The 19831-nt window shown below is 43.0% G+C and overlaps 1 protein-coding gene across 1 annotated transcript in view; it reads left to right on the top strand.

Moving 5' to 3' along the window:
- The window catches only part of LOC112224141 (potassium voltage-gated channel subfamily H member 7), a 77787-nt gene extending 64855 nt beyond the window's left edge, over positions 1-12932 (top strand). The window contains exon 11 of the mRNA XM_024387489.2: positions 12691-12932. Coding sequence (XP_024243257.2) covers positions 12691-12932 — 242 coding nt within the window. The remainder of the gene's footprint in view (positions 1-12690) is intronic.
- Positions 12933-19831: the final 6899 nt, after the last annotated feature.

Below are 19831 nucleotides of genomic sequence, written 5' to 3'. Positions count from 1 at the left end.
CAATATAGGCTCTACTCCTTCAGGGTAACTCACTGCCGGAGCAAAGCATCCATTATAAGATATAGCCTATGGGCAGTGGGTGCGGTAAACTATCCCAATCCCCCAAAACTGCAGAACTTTACGCCAGACATTATGTGTAGCTATGGCAGAAGCGCCGTTGAAAATATTATCATCGAATGACCCCCTAAAGGAATCATATCACGCAAATTGATCTTAAGTAGATTGTTAATCATACGTGCATACTGAGCCACGTATAACTCTGATGTATCTCTTGTGACGTATCGCCAGGTACCCTCGCTTGAGGCAAGATGAGCGTCAATCTTGGCACATGTGACCATCTGCCTACCCTGCCACTCAGCCGTTTGAACCCAGCCGCCCTAAAGAAGCACCGACAGGTGCCAACACTGAACTATATGAGTAGCCTAATCTATGGCCGACTTGAAATATCTACTACAATACATCCTAAGTATTAAGCACCCAGCCAACCACCTGTGCTAATATCCACTGAACTTTATTACGATAACCACCAAAGCAATGCTATTGACTGTGGGCCGAACAACGACACGGCAAATTATGTAAAACATGGAAATCGCAGATTAACTTTTGGCATCCAAAATCTCCCTGGCGTTGTAATCTAATATAGCATTCATAGGAAGCACAGGACCACGTCCCATGGTCGTCAGTGTGGACGCAGGGACAGAGAGAAGTCATGGAAGCAGCACTGATGCTAAATTAAAATTTTCTGCATATCAGGAGATAGCCCGCAGAGGAGACAGAGCCGTGATGTAAACCAGTATCTCGCATCGGTGATGAATAATTGATCGCCCAGCGTGGCCAGTGGTCGCTACTGCGGGTAGCGTAACATGGAATAAAGGACAGAAACCAGTGTTAGTTTGAGCAGTGACAAATGGCATGCCTTTACCCTTCCTATTCGTTTGGAAATGTGAGTGTCCATAATTAAATCGGAAAATCGTGGGTTAATGCAATGATTAAAGAAAAATTTGTGCAAAGTGTATTCCCCAACCGTAAAACAATCCTGTAGAAATCCATAAGACGACTGCCTCTAATAATATCATTGTATGAACCAGAACACCCTTCCCTTAATGTGAATCCATTGAGGGTAACCTTTCGCATTGCCTGAAGATTGCTCTTTTGAAGCCCAGGAGGCAGAGAGAGCTCTCATCTTGGTGTATGAGGATATTCTACTTATGCACGGGCTGACAATCATGATCATATAGCAATACTGCAACAACTCAGGTAGGTTTCGCAATCTCAAAATACATCAATTTTAATGTCGTAGTAGCAGAGGATCAGAGTGAAGCCAGGATCAATTGAGAAACAGTAGCAGCGCCGATTCAGAATTGGGCGCCAATAGCTCAGACCGAGCCCTCAGCTCTGACGAAGGAACCAGAACCGTGATGAGTTCCAGTATCTTGTCACTGATTACCAGCATCAATGTTGAACAGAGGTTTGCCAGGTGCTGCCCAAGCTCAGCATGCAGGCAGCATAACATGAAAGAGAGGACAAAGTGGTCTTAGTTCTGATGATGATGACAATGTTCCAAATTTGACAGTCCATAATGCAAACAGATCTTACGAAATCAATTAAAGGGAAGGAACACTTTGTTCATTCAGACCTCTGGGAAAGTGTAATGTAAACCCAACACTGTTGCCTTAACGTGAACTCAAACTTGTGCTACTGAGAGAGGAGAGATACTGTATTCTGATATACGTTTGTTGCTTTTCCTTAGGCCATGGAGAGTAGGCAGACAGATGGATTCTTGAGCAGCCGGCACGCTGAAGGGTCCTGACACCCAAATTGAACAGAATCCCTGCTATTGGAGCATGATAAGGCACATTTGCCGTCCTGAAATTGGAATAGAAAAGGCATACGTGTTTATATAACATAAGACATTGTACAGAGAGAAGACCATACAGTAGACTGCTGCAGAGAGCCACAGCTCAGGCATGACATACCATCACATGGCATAAAACATACAGTATAATTAACAAACCCCGAAAACCGCAACTAAGCAAAGTATCCACTTCGTCTAAATAGCCTAATGTCCTACTGAAATTGCTCAGCAGTAGTTTATGCATCTGCAGAATGCACAGTGTGCACAGTGAGAGTGACCTGATAATGAAAACCTAAACCTAAAAATAGTCTACTTGAACTAAAGGCTAATGTCTAATGTCTAACCTGATAATGAAAGAAATAGACCCAATATAGTTCATTCGGAAAGTATTCAGACCCATTCACTTTTTCCAAATTTTGTTACATTAGAGCCTTATTCTAAAAATGATTAAATTGTTTTTGTCCCCTAATCAATATTCACACAATACCCCATAATGACAAAGCAAAAATAGTTTTTTAAATAAAAATTAACAATAAATCACATTTACATAAGTATTTAGACCATTTACTCTGTACTTTGTTAAAGCACCCTTGGCAGTGATTACAATCTCAAGTCTTCTTGAGTATGATGATACAAGCTTGGCACACCTGTATTTGGGGGGGTTCTCCCATTCTTCTCTGCAGATCCACTCAAGCTCTGTCAGGTTGGATGGGGAGCGTTGCTGCACAGATATTTTCAGGTCTCTCCAGAGATGTTTGATCAGGTTCAAGTACGGGCTCTGACTGGGCCACTCAAGGACATTCAGAGACTTGGCCTGAAGGCACTCATGCATTGCCTTTACTGTGTGCTTAGGGTCGTTGTCCTGTTGGAAGGTGAACCTTCGCTCCATTCTGAGGTCCTGAGCACTCTGGAGCAGGTTTTCATCAAGGATCTCTCTGTACTTTGTTCCATTCATCTTTGCCTCGATCCTGGCTAGTCTCCCAGTCCCTGCCACTGAAAAACATCCCCACAGTGTGATGCTGCCACCACCATGCTTCACAGTAGGGATGGTATTGGCCAGGTGATGATCGGTTCTTGGTTTCCTCCAGACGTGACGCTTGGCATTCAGGCCAAAGAGTTCAATCTTGGATTCATCAGACCAAAGAATCTTGTTTCTCATGGTATGCCTTTTGGCAAACTCCAAACGGGCTGTCATTTGCCTTTTACTGAGGAGTGGCTTCCGTCTGGCCTCAAATGCTCAGTTTGGCCAGGCGGCCAGCTCTCGGAAGAGTCTTGGTGGTTCCAAACTTCTTCCATTTAAGAATGATTGAGGCCATTGTGTTTTTGGGGACCTTCAATGCTGTACCCTTCCCAAGAACTTTGCCTTGTCACAATCCTGTCTCAGAACTCTACAGACAATTCTTTCAGACATGGCTTGGTTTTTGCTCTGACATGAACTGTCAACTGATAGAAAGGTGTTTGTCTTTCCAAATCATGTCCAATCAATTGAATTTATCACAGGTGGACTCCAATCAAGTTGTAGGAACATCTCAAGGATGATCAATGGAAACAGGATGCACCTGAGCTCAATTTCGAGTCTCATAGCAAAGGGTCTGCATACTTATGTAAATAAGGTATTTGTGTTTTTAATTTGTAGTATATTTTCAAAAGAATGTAGCGGTTTTCGCTTCGTCATTATGGAGTATTGTGTGTAGATTGATGAGGAACATATTTTATTTAATACGTTTTGGAATAAGGCTGTAACGTAACAAAACGGGTCGAGGGGTCTGAATACTTTCCGAATGCACTGTAAATGACTAGATAGGCCTGCATATAAGAGTGTCTGAATAAGCTCTAACAGAGCTTCCCATAAGGGACCATGAATGCTTGATCGTCAAACACTGATCGCCATATGGGTGTTTAGCAAGCCCACCACATGCTATGTAATGCTAGTATCAACAGCCCATCCAACATGCTGAAACTATAGCAAGCTTTGATTCGTCACCGCACAGCTATACACGTCAGCTTACATACTAAGGACCAAGGTGATCATTTCAAACCTGAGGAAGAAAGGTTAGGTTTAGGCAGAAGTATCAATTTAAAATGAGCTTGTACTCCTGTGAATATTTACTAGTGAGGAAAATACCCAGTAAGCTTAGCTGACGACGGACTAACGGCATTCGAGTAGCACAAGATATCACAATAACTGACTGATAAACAGTTCATGTAGCACCCACACATTTGGACAAGCACAATTCGGTAGATATGAGTCACGCTTAGTGAGCGGCATCCGGGTATAAGATGGCTGTACAAGCGTTACGTACAAGCATGCATGATAACGCACATGAACTTGCTTACTACTGTTAGGGTTTGTTCATTACGTCTTTGTAAATCATTGGTTCATTGGTAAAATTAGCATTTTGACAATATCTTTAGTTAAATCATTCAAGAACTTTTATTAATGCAATTGCAGACAGACGTTGACAATCAGGAACATAGCACGCATGTTTCTGAGTACGTTCTGCATCAAACAAAAGGTCTCCAGTTGTTTTATTAAACCGAAGTCCCGCCTTAGTGACGTCACTGACTACGTCATTACCTTTCTACCAAAACCCTGCATCTATAGCTATACAAACATAGAGTTTCAGTGTTATCTAAAAGCTAGGCAATAAATGTCCACTCTCCAAAGTTGATTTATTGTGGAATGTCTCTTATCTCCCACACTCCCCTGCAGAGTTCTGTCTCAGTCACACATTTCTAAGAGGGGTCTTCTTTAAAAGAGAGTGAGAGAGAGAGAAAGAGCAAACAGCTGTGGAACAATTCTAAAACTATATAATGAATATATATACAGTATATATTGTTAATCTGGACCCTACACATGTGGTCTTATAACCCCTCCCCTTCTATTAATAAAACATAAGCATAATCAGTTATTCTATTACATCAAACATTTTGGTACAATCCTTTTCCTGACCCCTAGGTGAACCCGACACTACTATCCTAAAAGGATGTGCCATCCTAACTGCAATGCTTCAGCAGATGCTGTGGAAGGAATAGCTAGTGTTGCCTTCTAAGTAACAACAATCTCACTGTGTGCTCTTGCAACAATAGCCACCATGCCATAACACTATGTGCAGACAATACAGAACATACAGCCATGCATGAATAACACGACATCCACCTTGGTGATGTATACACAGCCTAACCAGCACATGCTCCCACGATGCAATATTGGCAGCCATGCCATATTGTGTGTGGAAAATGAAGCAAAGAAAGCCAGCTAACACCTGAATGTGCAAGCATTCACCACAGCATTACAAGTTACAGCCTCAACACATAATATAACTAGTATGTAAGACATGAAAATAACAAAATGCACAAAAAATGAATAAATACAACTACTAATACATGATGCCTAGAATGAAGTGATCGCTAAAATAGCATACAATACAATAACATATGATAGAATAAGAATAATACTACTAGAATGCAAGATGGATTGACAGGGAGGACCAGCTATTTAAAATCCATAACACATAAGACATGCTAATAAAAATCTTCAATCTACTGCTGCAAATAAGAATCAAATATAACTAAGTTGACTGAAATTATACCGTAAATGTATGCTAACAGTGTGACTCATGCAACAAATATGCTACCATGAACATAGATACTCAGATTGCTAAGAGCAGAAACCAGCAGGAGTGTAGCTATATAAATGCAATAATCCAGAATATTCTGCAAATTAATAAAAGTTGAATGCGTTCTATCTTAAACTGTGTAGGGGAATAGGGTTCCATAGTCATAATGACTTGTACAACATTTAAGGTGTGACTGTCGGCGCAAATCACTACTAATGTGACTAGCATGACCCGTAAATATAGCCATCAGTGACAGTATGCATAATTCCAGTGTTCTCATGCGCTGCGCGATGTGCAGTGAAACGAAAATCAATATTGATGCTGCACTAAACGATAAACGTATGCATATAGACTGAAATACTATCGAATCACCATGATAGATGACGCCGAGAGACATGGCAGCTCATCTTCTAGTTCCTAATCAACTGTATTTTTCTGTATTTCGTTTTTTTTTCTGTTATTTCTTACATTATTAGCCCAGAATGTTTTTTGTTTTATTAAATACAGCCGGAAATAACTTTTGGATAACAGACCGACAGTAACTCACCAGCATTACGACCAGAAATACGACTTTCCGGAATTGGATCCTTTGTTCGTACCCCCAAGGGCAATTGAACTTATCCCCGAGGCTTCTCCAAGACGCCGCCGGTGGAGAAGAGGTATTCGGAGTGGACTTCTAGGCTGACTCAGGGGGTGTGCACACCATCCACCCCAGTATACTACTGGCGAATGTTCAGTCCCTGGACAATAAAGTAGATGGGCTCATGGAAAGGATCTCCTTCCAGAGAGAAATCAGGAACTGTAATATACTCTGTTTCACGGAATCATGGCTCTCTCCGGATATACTGTCCCTGTCCATACAGCCAGCTGGGTTCTCAGTACGTTGTGCAGGCAGGAATAAAGAACTCTTGGAGGAAGAAAGGTGGTGATGTATGTTTCATGATCAACTACTCATGGTGTGATTGTGATAACGTACAGGAACTCAAGTCCTTTTGTTCAACCAACCTATAATGCCTTCAAATCAAATGCCGTCCGTATTACCCCCCCAAGAGAATTCTCTTCGGTTATAGTCAGAGCCGTACATATTCCCCCTCAACCCGATAACACGATTGTGCAAACAGGAAACCACATATCCTGTGGCCACATTTATTGTACCTGGGGATTTTAACAAAACACATTTTATGAAAATGCTACCGAAGTTCTATCAACACATTGCCTGTAGTACTCGCGCTTCAAAAACTCTCAAACATTGTTACTCTCCCTTCCAGGATGGCTACAAGGCCCTCCCCCGCTCTCCCTCTGGCAAATCAGATCAAAACTCCATTCTGCTCCCCCCTTCATATAGGCAGAAACCAAAACAGGAAGTACCCATGCTAAGGTCTATTCAACACTGGTCTGAACAATCGAAATCCATGCTTCAACATGTCCCAGTCCGCGTGTTTTGATCACGCGGACTGGGACATGTTCAGGGTTGCCTATGAGAATAACATTGACGTGTACACGGACACGGTGACTGAGTTCATCAGGAAGTGTATAGGGGATGTGGTCCCACTGTGACTACCCAATCTACCCAAACCAAAAACCATGGATAGATGGCAGCATTTGCGCAAAACTGCACGTTTTTAACCACGGCTAGGTGACTGTAAGAGAATCAAATAGGCAAAACGTCAGTACAGAGACAAAGTGGAGTCACAATTCAATGGCTCAGACACGAGACGTATGTGGCAAGGTTTACAGGCAATCATGGATTACAAAAGGGAAACCGGCCACATCGCGGACCCCGACGTCTTGCTCCCGGACAAGCTAAACACCTTCTTCGCCCACTTTGAAGATAACACAGTGCCACCGATGTGACCCGCTACCAAGGACTGTGGGCTCTCCTTCTCTGTGACCGACATGAGTAAGACGTTTAAGCGTGTTAACCCTCGTAAGGCTGTTAACACCGCTCTGTGCAACTGGGACCTGGACTTCCTGACGGGTCGCCCCCAGATGGTGAAGGTAGGAAACAATACCTCCACTACGCTGATCCTCAACATAGGGGGCAACAAGGGTGTGTGCTCAGCTCCCTCCCTGTTCACCCATAACTGCATGGCCACGCAAGCCTCCAACTCATCAAGTTTACAGACGACACAACAGTCATAGGCCTGATTACCAACAATGACGACACAGCCTATAGGGAGGAGGTAAGGGCTTTGATGGAGTGGTGCCAGGAATATAACCTCTCCCTCAATGTCAACAAAACAAAGGAGCTGATTGTGGACTTCAGGACAGCACACCCCCATCCGCATCGACGGGACACCAGTGGAGAAGGTGAAAACCTTAAAGTTCCTCGGCATACACATCATTGACGATCTGAAATGGTCCACCCACCCACATAGACAACAGCGCCTCTTCAACCTCAGGAAGCTGAAGAAATTCGGCTTAGCCCCTAAGACCCCCACAAAGTTTTATAGATGAACAATTGAGAGTATCCTGTCAGGCTGTATCACCGCCTAGTACGGCAACTGCAACACCCGCAACCACATGCCTCTTCAGAGGGTGGTGCTGTCTGCCCAACGCATCACTGGGGGCACAATGCCTGCCCTCCAAGACACCTACAGTACCCGATGTCTCAGGAAGGCCAAAAAGATAATTAAGGACAATAGCCACCCGAGCCACGGCCTGTTCACCCCGTCATCATCCAGAAGGTGAAGTCAGTACTAGTGCATGAAAGCTGGGGCAGAGAGACTGAAAAACAGCTATTTCAAGGCCATCAGACTGTTAAATAGCCATCACTAGCCGACTACCACCCGGTTACTCAACCCTGCACCAAAGAGGCTGCTACCCTATGTACATAGACATGGAATCACTGGTCATTTTAATAATGGAACACTAGTCACTTTAAAAATGTTTATACTGTTTTACTCATTTCATATGTATATAGTGTACTCTACTGTATTTTAGCCAATGCCACTCTGACATTCCACCTCCTAATATTTATATATTTATTCATTCCATTATTTTACTTTTAGTTTTCTGTGTATTGTTGTGAATTGTTAGATTCTACTGCACTGTTGGAACTAGGAACACAAGCATTTTGCTACACCTGCAATAACATCTGCTAAATATGTGTGTGTGTGACCAATACAATTAATCTCCTAATCATGATTAAAAAAACATTGCTACTAACTCCTGTATATTTTGACGCATTGCCTGTATGCTAGCCTAGCATAGGCTTCTTCCTTCTTTTTTTCTGACAGGGGATGATTCCCCATGATGGGGTGTGTGTTCACGGAGCGCGCCATATCTGCCTGAAAGCAGGTTTTGGGAACAAACGAGTAGTTTGATATATATGATAGGCTAATTCTACTTAGCTAGCTAGTTTGTAGCCGCTATTGACTGACAACAATAGAGCAGCAACATGGTTGATTCTCGCAATCAGTGACATCCTCACAGCAGCCAAACATTGCAACATAACCATGTTGAACGAAGTGGGCGAGGTTCAAACTCTGCTAGTGAGCATTCGCAAAGAAAATATTATATCAGAACACAGCACCATAGCGAGAAACATCTAGTTACACAGCAGCGTTGATGCAAAGCAAGAAGCCATCACATAGTAGCAGTAGCTGCAACTGGCAGCAGAACAGTAAAGTTGAAATACCCACCCAATAAGATAGACGTTATTACTAGCCTCTAGTTGGTACCAGGGCATTCGGGTTTCCTTTATGAACTGGCACCGCTTAATTTCTCTAGTCACTGTTCTTGTCTAAATGTGAGAAGGAAACCCAGCTAGCAATGAGGAATCGGCCCAGAAGCGTCCCTCTTCCCGGGGTGGCGGAATTGATTGAATCAGCCTGGAATCGGGTGTAGGTCTCGGCCCGGATTCAAAATGAATGACTGCTCAGAATCGCCCCAAGTACATTGGGCAGTTTCCGTCTACCGGAATTCAGCCTACTTTGCCGGCATCTTACCAGAACACCCCCAGAAGCGGCCCAATGCACATTTAGTCATTTAGTTATTTTAAATATTACTATTACACATTTTATGCATACAAATTATACCCATCCACCCCCCGAAAAAATGTTTTGTCGGAGAAAACAACATTTCAGTGTGCATGCACCCGGCCCGCCACAGGAGTCGCTACAGCATGATGAGACAAGGACATCCAGGCTGGCCAAACCCTCCCCTAACTCAGACGACGCTGGGCCAATTGTGCTTCGCCTCATGTGTCTCCCAGTCACTGCCGGCATGGGTATCGAACTAGCATTTGCAGCAACGCAGTTTGTACAGCAATGCAGTGTCTTAGACCACTGGGCCACTCGGGAGGCTCCATGCACAAGGTTTTTAATACTTGTCAATTTCCTTGCACAAAGTTTCCAAATACTAAAATGCTACTTAAACAGGACTCTTAAAGAATTTATTTGAAATGTTAATTTTAAAAAATTATCACAAAATCAGCACAATCCTAGCCATAAGTAATAGTGCCTGAGGCGGCCCAGACTCGGGCCACATGATGTCGGCCGAGTCTGACTCTCAGCCCAAGTGCCCCGACTCTCACCCAGAATCGGCCCAGATCTATTGTGCTAGCGGGGAAATCCTAACCAGATAAGACTAGTAGTAACTAGTATAAAATACATTCAGGTGTTGAATATGCAAATCTTTTACTGTAGAGCAGCGTATTTGATAACAAAACATATAGTATTAATATATCACAGAGAAATCCATTTGTATGTATAGGCTTAATGGATGCTTTTGAGAACCAAAAACATGTGAATTGTTTGTAGTAGTCTAGTGTTCTATTGTAAGCAAGTGTTCTATTGTAATCATGATACAAAGCCTTGGTGTGAGAGCTGAGTGTGGGCCTCTACTCTGAGCCACTCTGCTGTGCTGCAGTCATGTGTTAGGGAAGTATCTGGTCCCTGCTGAGGTGGAACACTGAGGCTGGAGGCCACTCCTCATAGGTCACTTAAAGCCACACAGCAGTCCAACCTATTGCATCTCATTCACACAAAATGCTGCACATGGGTTGACATTTACTAAGACCTGGCACCACTGAAAGGCCGCCTTAAGCCCGATGACGAGTGGCTTAAGATGCCCTTTAAACTATACACTCTGTATACACGCCACCCGCTGAGAGCTGACAAACTGGTCTCTCACGTTTGTAAAGAGCATAATATAATTCATTATACAAGAGAAATTCCAAATTTAACAAATGCATTGCATCTCATTATCACAACAATCGATTCCTTTTTGTCGTTGAACAAGCAAAGTATGTTGATCACTAACTCAAACGGTGCTCATCACATCAAATGTGTTTCTATCGGATATACTGTATACTGTATTACTTTGTTTAAATCATGGATCAAGACCACTGATGTACAGACCTTGAGTTGACAACGCATATAGAGACAGAAAGAAAATAGGCACTATACTTTTCATATCCTCAAAGGCAAACCCAAACAGGCCGTCCTTCTCCACACCAGTCGAGTGCATTAGTCTACACTCCACAGGAGGTGGGTGGCACCTTAAGTGGAATGGTATCAAACACATGGTTTCCATGGTTTCCATGTGTTTGATACCATTCCCTATGCTCCATTAGAGTCTTCATTATGAGCCGCCCTTTCCTCAGCAGTCTCCTGTGTTACACGCAGACAGACAGAGCCGTTCTCCTAATCTTCTGAGAATATAAACGTGGCAAAAAAAAACGTCCTCTCACTGTCAACTGCGTTTATTTTCAGCAAACTTAACATGTGGAAATCTTTGTATGAACATAAGATTCAACAACTGAGACATGAACTGAACAAGTTCCACAGACATGTGACTAGCAGAAATTGAATAATGGGGGGGGTCAAAATCAAAAGTCTGTGTCTGTATCACCAGCTGCATTAAGTACTGCAGTGCATCTCCTACTCATGGACTGCACCAGATTTGCCAGGTCTTGCTGTGAGATGTTACCCCACTCTTCCACCAAGGCATCTGCAAGTTCCCAGACATTTCTGGGGGGAATGGCCCTAGCCCTCACCCTCCTATCCAACAGGTCCCAGACATGCTCAATGGGATTGAAATCCGGGCTCTTCGCTGGCCATGGCAGAACGCTGACATTTCTGTCTTGCAGGAAATCATGCACAGAACGAGCAGTATGGCTGGTGGCATTGTCATGCTGGAGGGTCATGTCAGGATGAGCCTGCAGGAAGGGTACCACATGAGGGAGGAGGATGTCTTCCCTGTAACGCACAGCGATGAGATTGCCTGCAATAACAACAAGCTCTGTCCGATGATGCTGTGACACACCGCCCCAGACCATGACGAACCCTCCACCTCCAAATCGATCCCGCTCCAGAGTACAGGCCTTGGTGTAACGCCCATTCCTTCTACGATAAACGCGAATCCGACCATCACTCCTGGTGAGACAAAACTGCGACTCGTCAGTGAAGAGCACTTTTTGCCAGTCCTGTCTCGTCCAGCGACGGTGGGTTTGTGCCCATTGATGACATTGTTGCTGGTGATATCTGGTGAGGACCTGCCTTACTTCAACAGGCCTTCAAGCCCTCAGTCCAGCCTCTCTCAGCCTATTGCGGACAGTCTGAGCACTGATGGAGGGATTGTGCATTCCTGGTGTAACTCGGGCAGTTGTTGTTGCCATTCAGTACCTGTCCCGCAGGTGTGATGTTCAGATATACCGATCCTGTTGCAGGTGTTGTTACACGTGGTCTGCCACTGCGAGGACGATCAGCTGTCCGTCCTGTCTCCCTGTAGCACTGTCTTAGGCGTCTCACAGTGCGGACATTACAATTTATTGCCTTGGCCACATCTGCACGTCCTAAGGCACGTCCACGCAGATAAGCAGGGGCCCTGGGAATCTTTCTTTTGGTGTTTTTCAGAGTCAGTAGAAAGGTCTCTTTAGTGTCCTAAGTTTTCATAACTGACCTCAATTGCCCACCATCTGTAAGCTGTTAGTGTCTTAATGATCGTTCCACAGGTGCATGTTCATTAATTGTTTATGGTTCATTGAACAAGCATGAGAAACAGTGTTTAAACCCTTTACAATGAAGATCTGTGGAGTTATTTGGATTTTGACTAATTATCTTTGAAAGACAGGGTCCTGAAAAAGAGACGAGTTTATGATCATCTTATATTTACTGAGAGACTCAAACCAGATCTCCTGATGGCTAGAGTATTCTGATAATTCTCTCTAAGAACTTAACCCAATCTACTCTCTCGCTCTCTACTCACCAGGGAAGAATGACATCTTTGGGGAAATTATCCATCTGTACTCCAAGCCTGGGAAGTCCAATGCGGACGTCAGAGCCCTGAGTTACTGTGACCTGCACACGATCCAGAGGGAGGATCTATTGGAGGTGCTTGACATGTACCCTGAGTTCGCAGATTTTTTCCGGAAAAATCTGGAGCTGACATTCGACCTCAGAGACGAGAATGGCAAGGTACATTTACATCAGATGGTCCTAACACAAGCCTAATGGGTTCTCTGTCAAAACTGTATGGTCAGTAAAAATGGGTAGTGTCCCAAATGGTACAATATTCCCTTTATAGTGAACTTCTTTTAGTGAGCAAGGCTCGTAGGGCTCTGGTCAAAAGTAGTGCACTACAGAGTATATGGAACAGGGTGCCATTTGGGATGCATCTTATGCTGTATCATATTCTAACAATGAAGTCCTGACAATAACAGAAAAAAATAAGACTTGCCATATGAGATTGTCTAAGATCAAATATTTCATACAACTGGTGGGTCTAATCCTGAATGCTGATTGGTTAAAACCACATTCCAGCCAGTGTCTATTCCACAAGTTACCACCGGCTAAATCTATGATGTTAAAATGCCTATTTACTCTGTTCCATCTGACTGCGCAATCCACTGTCTCATCAACCCAGCCAGGCACTTTATAAATTTGATCTCCACTATAAAAACCATCTAGACATTATCTCACATTTTCTTTAGAATAACATTTAGTTTTCAACAGCGGAGATTTGTATAAACCTTGCTGTCTGTCTGTCCAACATTTGCAACATTGTTTCAATATTCAAATTCGATCTCCAGCTGTCCCATAGTAATGAAGGTGTCGGGAGTCGGAATGAGACAGACAGGCAGGCAACGTTTCTCAGCCAGTCGTTATCATGAATCAGCTGACATCATTTTTATGACCTTAACTTTTTCCACGTTTTGTTACGTTACAGCCTTATTCTAAAATTGATTATATCGTTTTTTCCCCCCTCATCAATCGTCACACAATACCCCATAATGAATAGTTTTAAAGAAATGTTTGCAAATTTAGAAAAAACAGATATCACATTTACATTACTATTCAGACCCTTTACTCAGTACTTTGTTGAAGCACCTTAGGCAGCGATTACAGCCTAGAGTTTTCTTGGGTATGACGCTACAAGCTAGGCACACCTGTATTTGGGGAGTTCGTCCCATTCATCTCTGCAGATTCCATCAAGCTCTGTCAGATTGGATGGGGACTGTCGCTTCACAGCTATTTTTAGGTCTCTCCTGAGATGTTCAATCGCTCTGACTGAGCCACTCAAGGACATTCTGACTGAGCCTCTCAAGGACATGCGTTGTCTTGGCTGTGTGCTCAGGGTTGTTGTCCTGTTGGAAGGTGAACCATTGCCCCAGTCTGAGGTCCTGAGCACTCTGGAGCAGGTTTTCATCAAGGATCTCTCTGTACTTTGCTCCGTTCATCTTTCTCTAGATCCTGACTAGTCTCCCAGTCCCTGCCGCTGAAAAACATCCCCGCAGCATGATGCTGCCACCACTTTGCTTCACCGTAGGGATGGTGCCAGGTTTCTCTCCAGACATGACGCTTGGCATTCAGGCCAAAGAGTTAAATCTTGGTTTCATCAGACCAGAGCATCTTGTTTCTCATGGTCTGAGTGCCTTTTGGCAAACTCCAAACAGGCTGTCTTGTGCCATTTACTGAGGAGTGGCTTCTGTCATGCCACTCTACCAATAAGGCCTGATTAGTGGAGTGCTGCAGAGATTGTTGTCCTTCTGCCCGGTTCTCCTATCTCCACAGAGAAACTCTGGACCTCTGTCAGAGTGACCCTCCCTGACCAAGGCCATTCTCCCCCAATTGAGCAGTTTGGCCGGGCAGCCAGCTCTAGGAAGGGTCTTGATGGTTCAAAACTTATTCCATTTAAGAATGATGAGGCCACTGTGTTCTTAGGGACCTTCAATGCTTCAGAAATGTTTTGGTACCCTTCCCCAGATCTGTGCTTCGACACAATCTTGTCTAGGAGCTCAACAGACAATTCCTTCTATCTCATGGCTTGGTTTTGGGAACTATGGGACCTTATATAGACAGGTGTGTGCATTTCCAAATCATGTCCAATCAATTGATCTTAACTACAGGTGGACTCCAATCAAGTTGTAGAAACATCTCAAGGATGATCAATGGAAACAGGATGCACCTGAGCTCAATTTTGAGTCTCATAGAAAAGGGTTTGAAATACTTATGTAAATAAGATAATTCAGTTTTTAAAAAATCTTTAATACATTTGCTAAAATTTCTAACAACCTGCCTTTGTTTTGTCATTATGACGTATTGTGTGTAGATTGATGAGGATTTTTTTTTAAATCAATTTTGGAATAAGGCTGGTACGTAACAAAATGTGGGAAAAGTCCAAGGGTCTGAATACTTTCCGAATGCACTTGTATACAAAGACATTTTAATTTTATGGTAGGTAATTTTAAGGTAAAATGAAACAAAGTGCAGCTAGTTTGCAGTCTTTCCAGCTTCATTTGGAAGTGATTGTGTTAACTTAGTTGTTGACTAGCTCTTCTGAACAACAGTGTCCTGATGCCGTCTTTCTTTTTCCCAACGCAGTTATGCCAAAACCACGCCCTGTTATTCAGAGGGGCGCTCTACAACACTTTGAGCGCTCTCCAAGTCTCCAAGTTCAGAAGTGAATATCACGTAGCGCGAAATTTCAGTCACTGATTAATAACATTCACCCTTGTATTTCAAGATTGAAAAATATAATAACAATTTCGTGGACCGAGTTCCCTTAACACTCAAAGACAACTTCAATGTCTGTAGCATAGTGTATTCGACTGAATGATTAGCTAATAAATATTTGAGAAATTATTAATAATAAGTATATGCTTTTACCTGATAATAGACTTCTAATGATAATATAACAACTTAAAATACCGAGCAAGTAACGTTAAGTAGCCTAGGTTAACTTAGCTGACCTTCAACTGAGGGAATTCAGCAGAGTTCTCTGAGACATTTTTACAACTCATTGAAACTCTGAAAATATATACTTGATTAGAGCCAGTTTACACGGTTCTGTGAAGGGAGTAGTACACAGGGTTGTGCGAGATCTTCAGTTTCTTGGCAATTTCTTGCATGGAATAGCCTTCATTTCTCAGAACAAAAATAGACTAACGAGTTTCAGAAGAAAGTTCTTTGTTTCTGGCCATTTTGAGCCTGTAATCGAACCTACAAATGCTGATGCTCCAGATACTCAACTAGTCTAAAGAAGGCCAGTTTTATTGCTTATTTAAATCGGTACAAAAGTTTTCAGCTGTGCTAACACAATTGCAAAAGGGCTTTCTAATGATCAATTAGCCTTTTAAAATGATAAACTTGGATTAACTAACAGAATCCGCCATTGGAACACAGGAGTGATAGTTGCTGATAATGGGCCTCTGTACGCCTATGTAGATATTCCATTAAAAAATCTGCTTCCAGCTACAATGGTTATTTACAACATTAACAACGTCTACACTATATTTCTGATCAATTTGATGTTATTTTAATAGACAAATAAATTAGCTTTTCTTTAATAAAAAACAAGGACATTTCTAAGTGAACCCAAACTTTTGGACGATAGTGTATGTAAATCATTATTTGAATATGTTGGCAACCCGTTGTATAAATGTGATAACGCCCTCGAAGCCGGTGTTTGGAGGATATATTGGCACAGTTTGCCGGCCAAACACCGGCTTCGAGGGCATTATCACTTAAATATAATCCTGGTAAATCAGTAATAGTATTTCAAAAACCACTCCCTGTATTCTAAAGTATTTGAAAAGGTCATCTACACTGACTTTACTTAGCATTCATTAAAGGTCACATGCAGCTGTTCTTTATCTCAATTTTGAATAACTTCTGGGTAACAATTAACTAGCTCACAGTGAGGGTTTTCAATTAAAATGGAAAAAAAAAAAAAAAAGCTTCTTAGCAAAGATATTTTTTTGCTAGGACTGTTTGTGAATGGTCTGAGTAGGGAGGGGAAAACGAAAAATGATTTGTTATTGGCAGAGAGGTTTGGAACTCTTTCTTATTGGTCTATTAACTAATTTACCACCTGGTGATGTCACTAGGCAGGCATGTAAATACTCCATCCCACCAAAACAGGTTGAGATATCAGACAGTCTTTTCAACAGCACTTGGCATTATCATCCTTTTCACAATTTCACAGTATTATTCAAACCTCATAGTGTGGAAATTGTTGTGCACTTGAGTGAGGACCCAAAAGCGGTTTAACAAAAACAGAGTCCTTTAATGTAAACACAGGGAAGACATAGATCCTCTTCAGATGTAGATAATGGAAAAATAGACAACCCGCAGAGAGGGCGACAAATGAAACAAAAAGTCCTTCTGATAATTACAAAAGAGCCCCCTTCTTAGCAGCAGAGGAGAATAGCTGGGTTAGCGGCGACAGGCTGCAGGTCTCTCTGGGTAGGCGCGGGTCGTGGAGGAACAGCGGTACCTGATCTCACGTAGCATCAAATGAACTGGACACAGTACAAACGATAAGACAGTTAGCTGAGTACAGGATGCACTTGCCAGGCAGATTCCGACAGGACAAGGGTGAAGCAAACGAGACGATAGTTTGTTTCTGGCATGAGAAACTCAAACGAGAATCTGACAAAGAAAGAAGCAGGAACAGAGAGAGAAATAGAGACCTAATCAGAGGGAAAAAGGGAACAGGTGGGAAAAGGGTGAACGAGGTAGTTAGAGGAGATGAGGAACAGCTGGAGGAGGAGAGAAAGAGAAGGTAACCTAATACGACCAGCAGAGGGAGACAGAGTGAAGAGAAAGAACAGGAACAAGACATAATATGACAAGACATGACAGAAATACCTATCAGTTTATTAGGTACACCACCCCCATTCACATAATAGGATCGCTCCTACAGACAGTCAATCAGGTGGCATTGGCTTGCTATATAAAACAGGCAGACAGGCCTCAAGGCATTCAGTTACTGTTCAATTGAAAATTAGAAGGGACAAAATTTGTGACCTAAGCAACTTTGAGTGTGGTATGATCGCCGGTGTCAGGCGGGCTAACCTGGGTTTTTCACACACAGCAGTGTCTAGGGTTTACAGATAGTGGTGCGATAAAAAAAAAAACATCCAGTCAGTGGCAGTCCCTGTGGGGGGGAGGGACGTCAAAGGAGAATGACAAGAATCGTGCAAGCGAACAGGTGGGTCACAAACAGACAAATAATGTCACAGTACAACGGTGGTGTGCAGAACAGCATCTCAGAACGCACAACTCGTTGATCCTTGTCACAGATGGGCTATTGCACCAGACGACCACACCGGGTTCCACTACTATCAGCTAATAACAAGAAGAAACGCCTCCAGTGGGCACAAGATTAAACAAACACTGGACAATTGAGGAGTGGAACATGCTTGGAACATGATAGCGAGTTCTGTTTGTTTGAGTGGCCTGCGCAGACCTCAACCCAATAGAGCATCTTTGGGATGAGATGGAACAGGCTGTTCGCAGCATGATGTACCTCCATCCAATCTGCAGCAACTGCATGATGCCATCGCGTCAGCATGCACCAACATCGTTGTGGAATGTTTCCTTCACCTTGTAGACTTCCTCGAAGAATTCAGGCTGTTCTGGTGGCAAAGGGGGGTCCGACCCTAAATGGGTGCACCTAATAAAATAGCCGGTGAGTGTATATAAAACACAGGACAATCAAGTGTCTGACAGCACTGGGCCTTTAACTATGCTCATGGCCACTGCTATAATATGTTGCTGTAGCAGATTATACAATATTCATTACATAATATTACATTACATTTAGGAGATGGGCCTAAAGTGCATCTCAAATGGCACCCTATTTCTTATTTAGAGCACTACCTTGACCATAGCCCTGGCCCCTGGTCAAAAGTTGTACATAATATTATATTACATTTGCGAGACGGGCGCAGCGTGCATCTCAAATGGTACCCTATTCCCTATTTAGAGCACTACTTTCACCAGAGTTCTGGGCCCTGGTCAAAAGAAGTGCACTATAAAGGGAATAAGGTGCCATTTAGAATGCCGTTTCAGTGATTGTACGTGTTGATGTTTCCATCTACACAGGCTGCGTATTCTCACGCTAGTGATTCCGATCCAGAAGATGTTAAGAGCACAAAGAGCGCAAGAAGAATCTCCTTCACACCACATCCAACTAAAGGTGGGTTCCATATACGTTCTCCGAAACGAGCGCTTCCTTTTGTGCATGCATTTGTTTTATTGTTATTTTTCACCAAGCACCTTTCTAAGTCCCAGAAGAGTTCAGTGCATTCTTTCCGTGGCACTAGAAGCACGGGTGTGTTCCACTGACTCGTGTTGATTACAATTCCACAGGAGGAAGCAACAAGGAAACAGAAAACAACTCGGAGAGGGAGGCCTACTCAGGACTAAAGAGAGCTTCAGTTGACCTGAAACACTCAGGGAAGGAGGAGCAGAGGTCCCTGGGGCCAGCCATCCAGGGGTGTCCCTCGGTGGAAGACCCTGCACTGGGGCTCGACTCCAGTAACACCAGAGACATCCAGGCACGAGACAGCATGGAGAGAACTCCCTCTTGTGACAATAACATTGGTGAGCAGAAATACAATCATAACCCTTACTGTGCTCAAACATTGAACAACATTTGTTTCATTATCCATTGTTGATATAGTCCCAACATATTTAGCTTGTCAGCAATCAAGTTTTCAAGATGTATAACTTTCTAAATACAGAAATATAGCCAGTATGGTGCATTTTGCATACATAGTGTATACCAAAATTCAAAAGGCACTAGCACATCTGAGCTATCATTTTTACAGGTGCGCTGTAACTGTTGAATAAAATGAGAAAAAAGAAGAAACCTGCACACGGCTCTTGATAGTATCACTGCTCTTTAATAAGCTATAAGTATCGGCCTCACGGCCTTAGTCAGAGCTTTTGTGAGTTTTTTAAATTAGCAATCTTATGTACACATAGCCCCACCCACATCCGTTCCACGCATCGAATGGGGTTGGAGTCGAGGGAAAACAAACAAGTGCTACCAAATATAACAATATGCATTTCATAAATATTCAAATAAAGTGTGTACATAAAACGTATCAAACACGTCTGTA

Source organism: Oncorhynchus tshawytscha, linkage group LG03 (genome assembly GCF_018296145.1).
Source record: "Oncorhynchus tshawytscha isolate Ot180627B linkage group LG03, Otsh_v2.0, whole genome shotgun sequence".
Lineage (NCBI taxonomy): Eukaryota > Metazoa > Chordata > Actinopteri > Salmoniformes > Salmonidae > Oncorhynchus > Oncorhynchus tshawytscha.
This window is presented reverse-complemented; position numbering and strand designations above follow the sequence as displayed.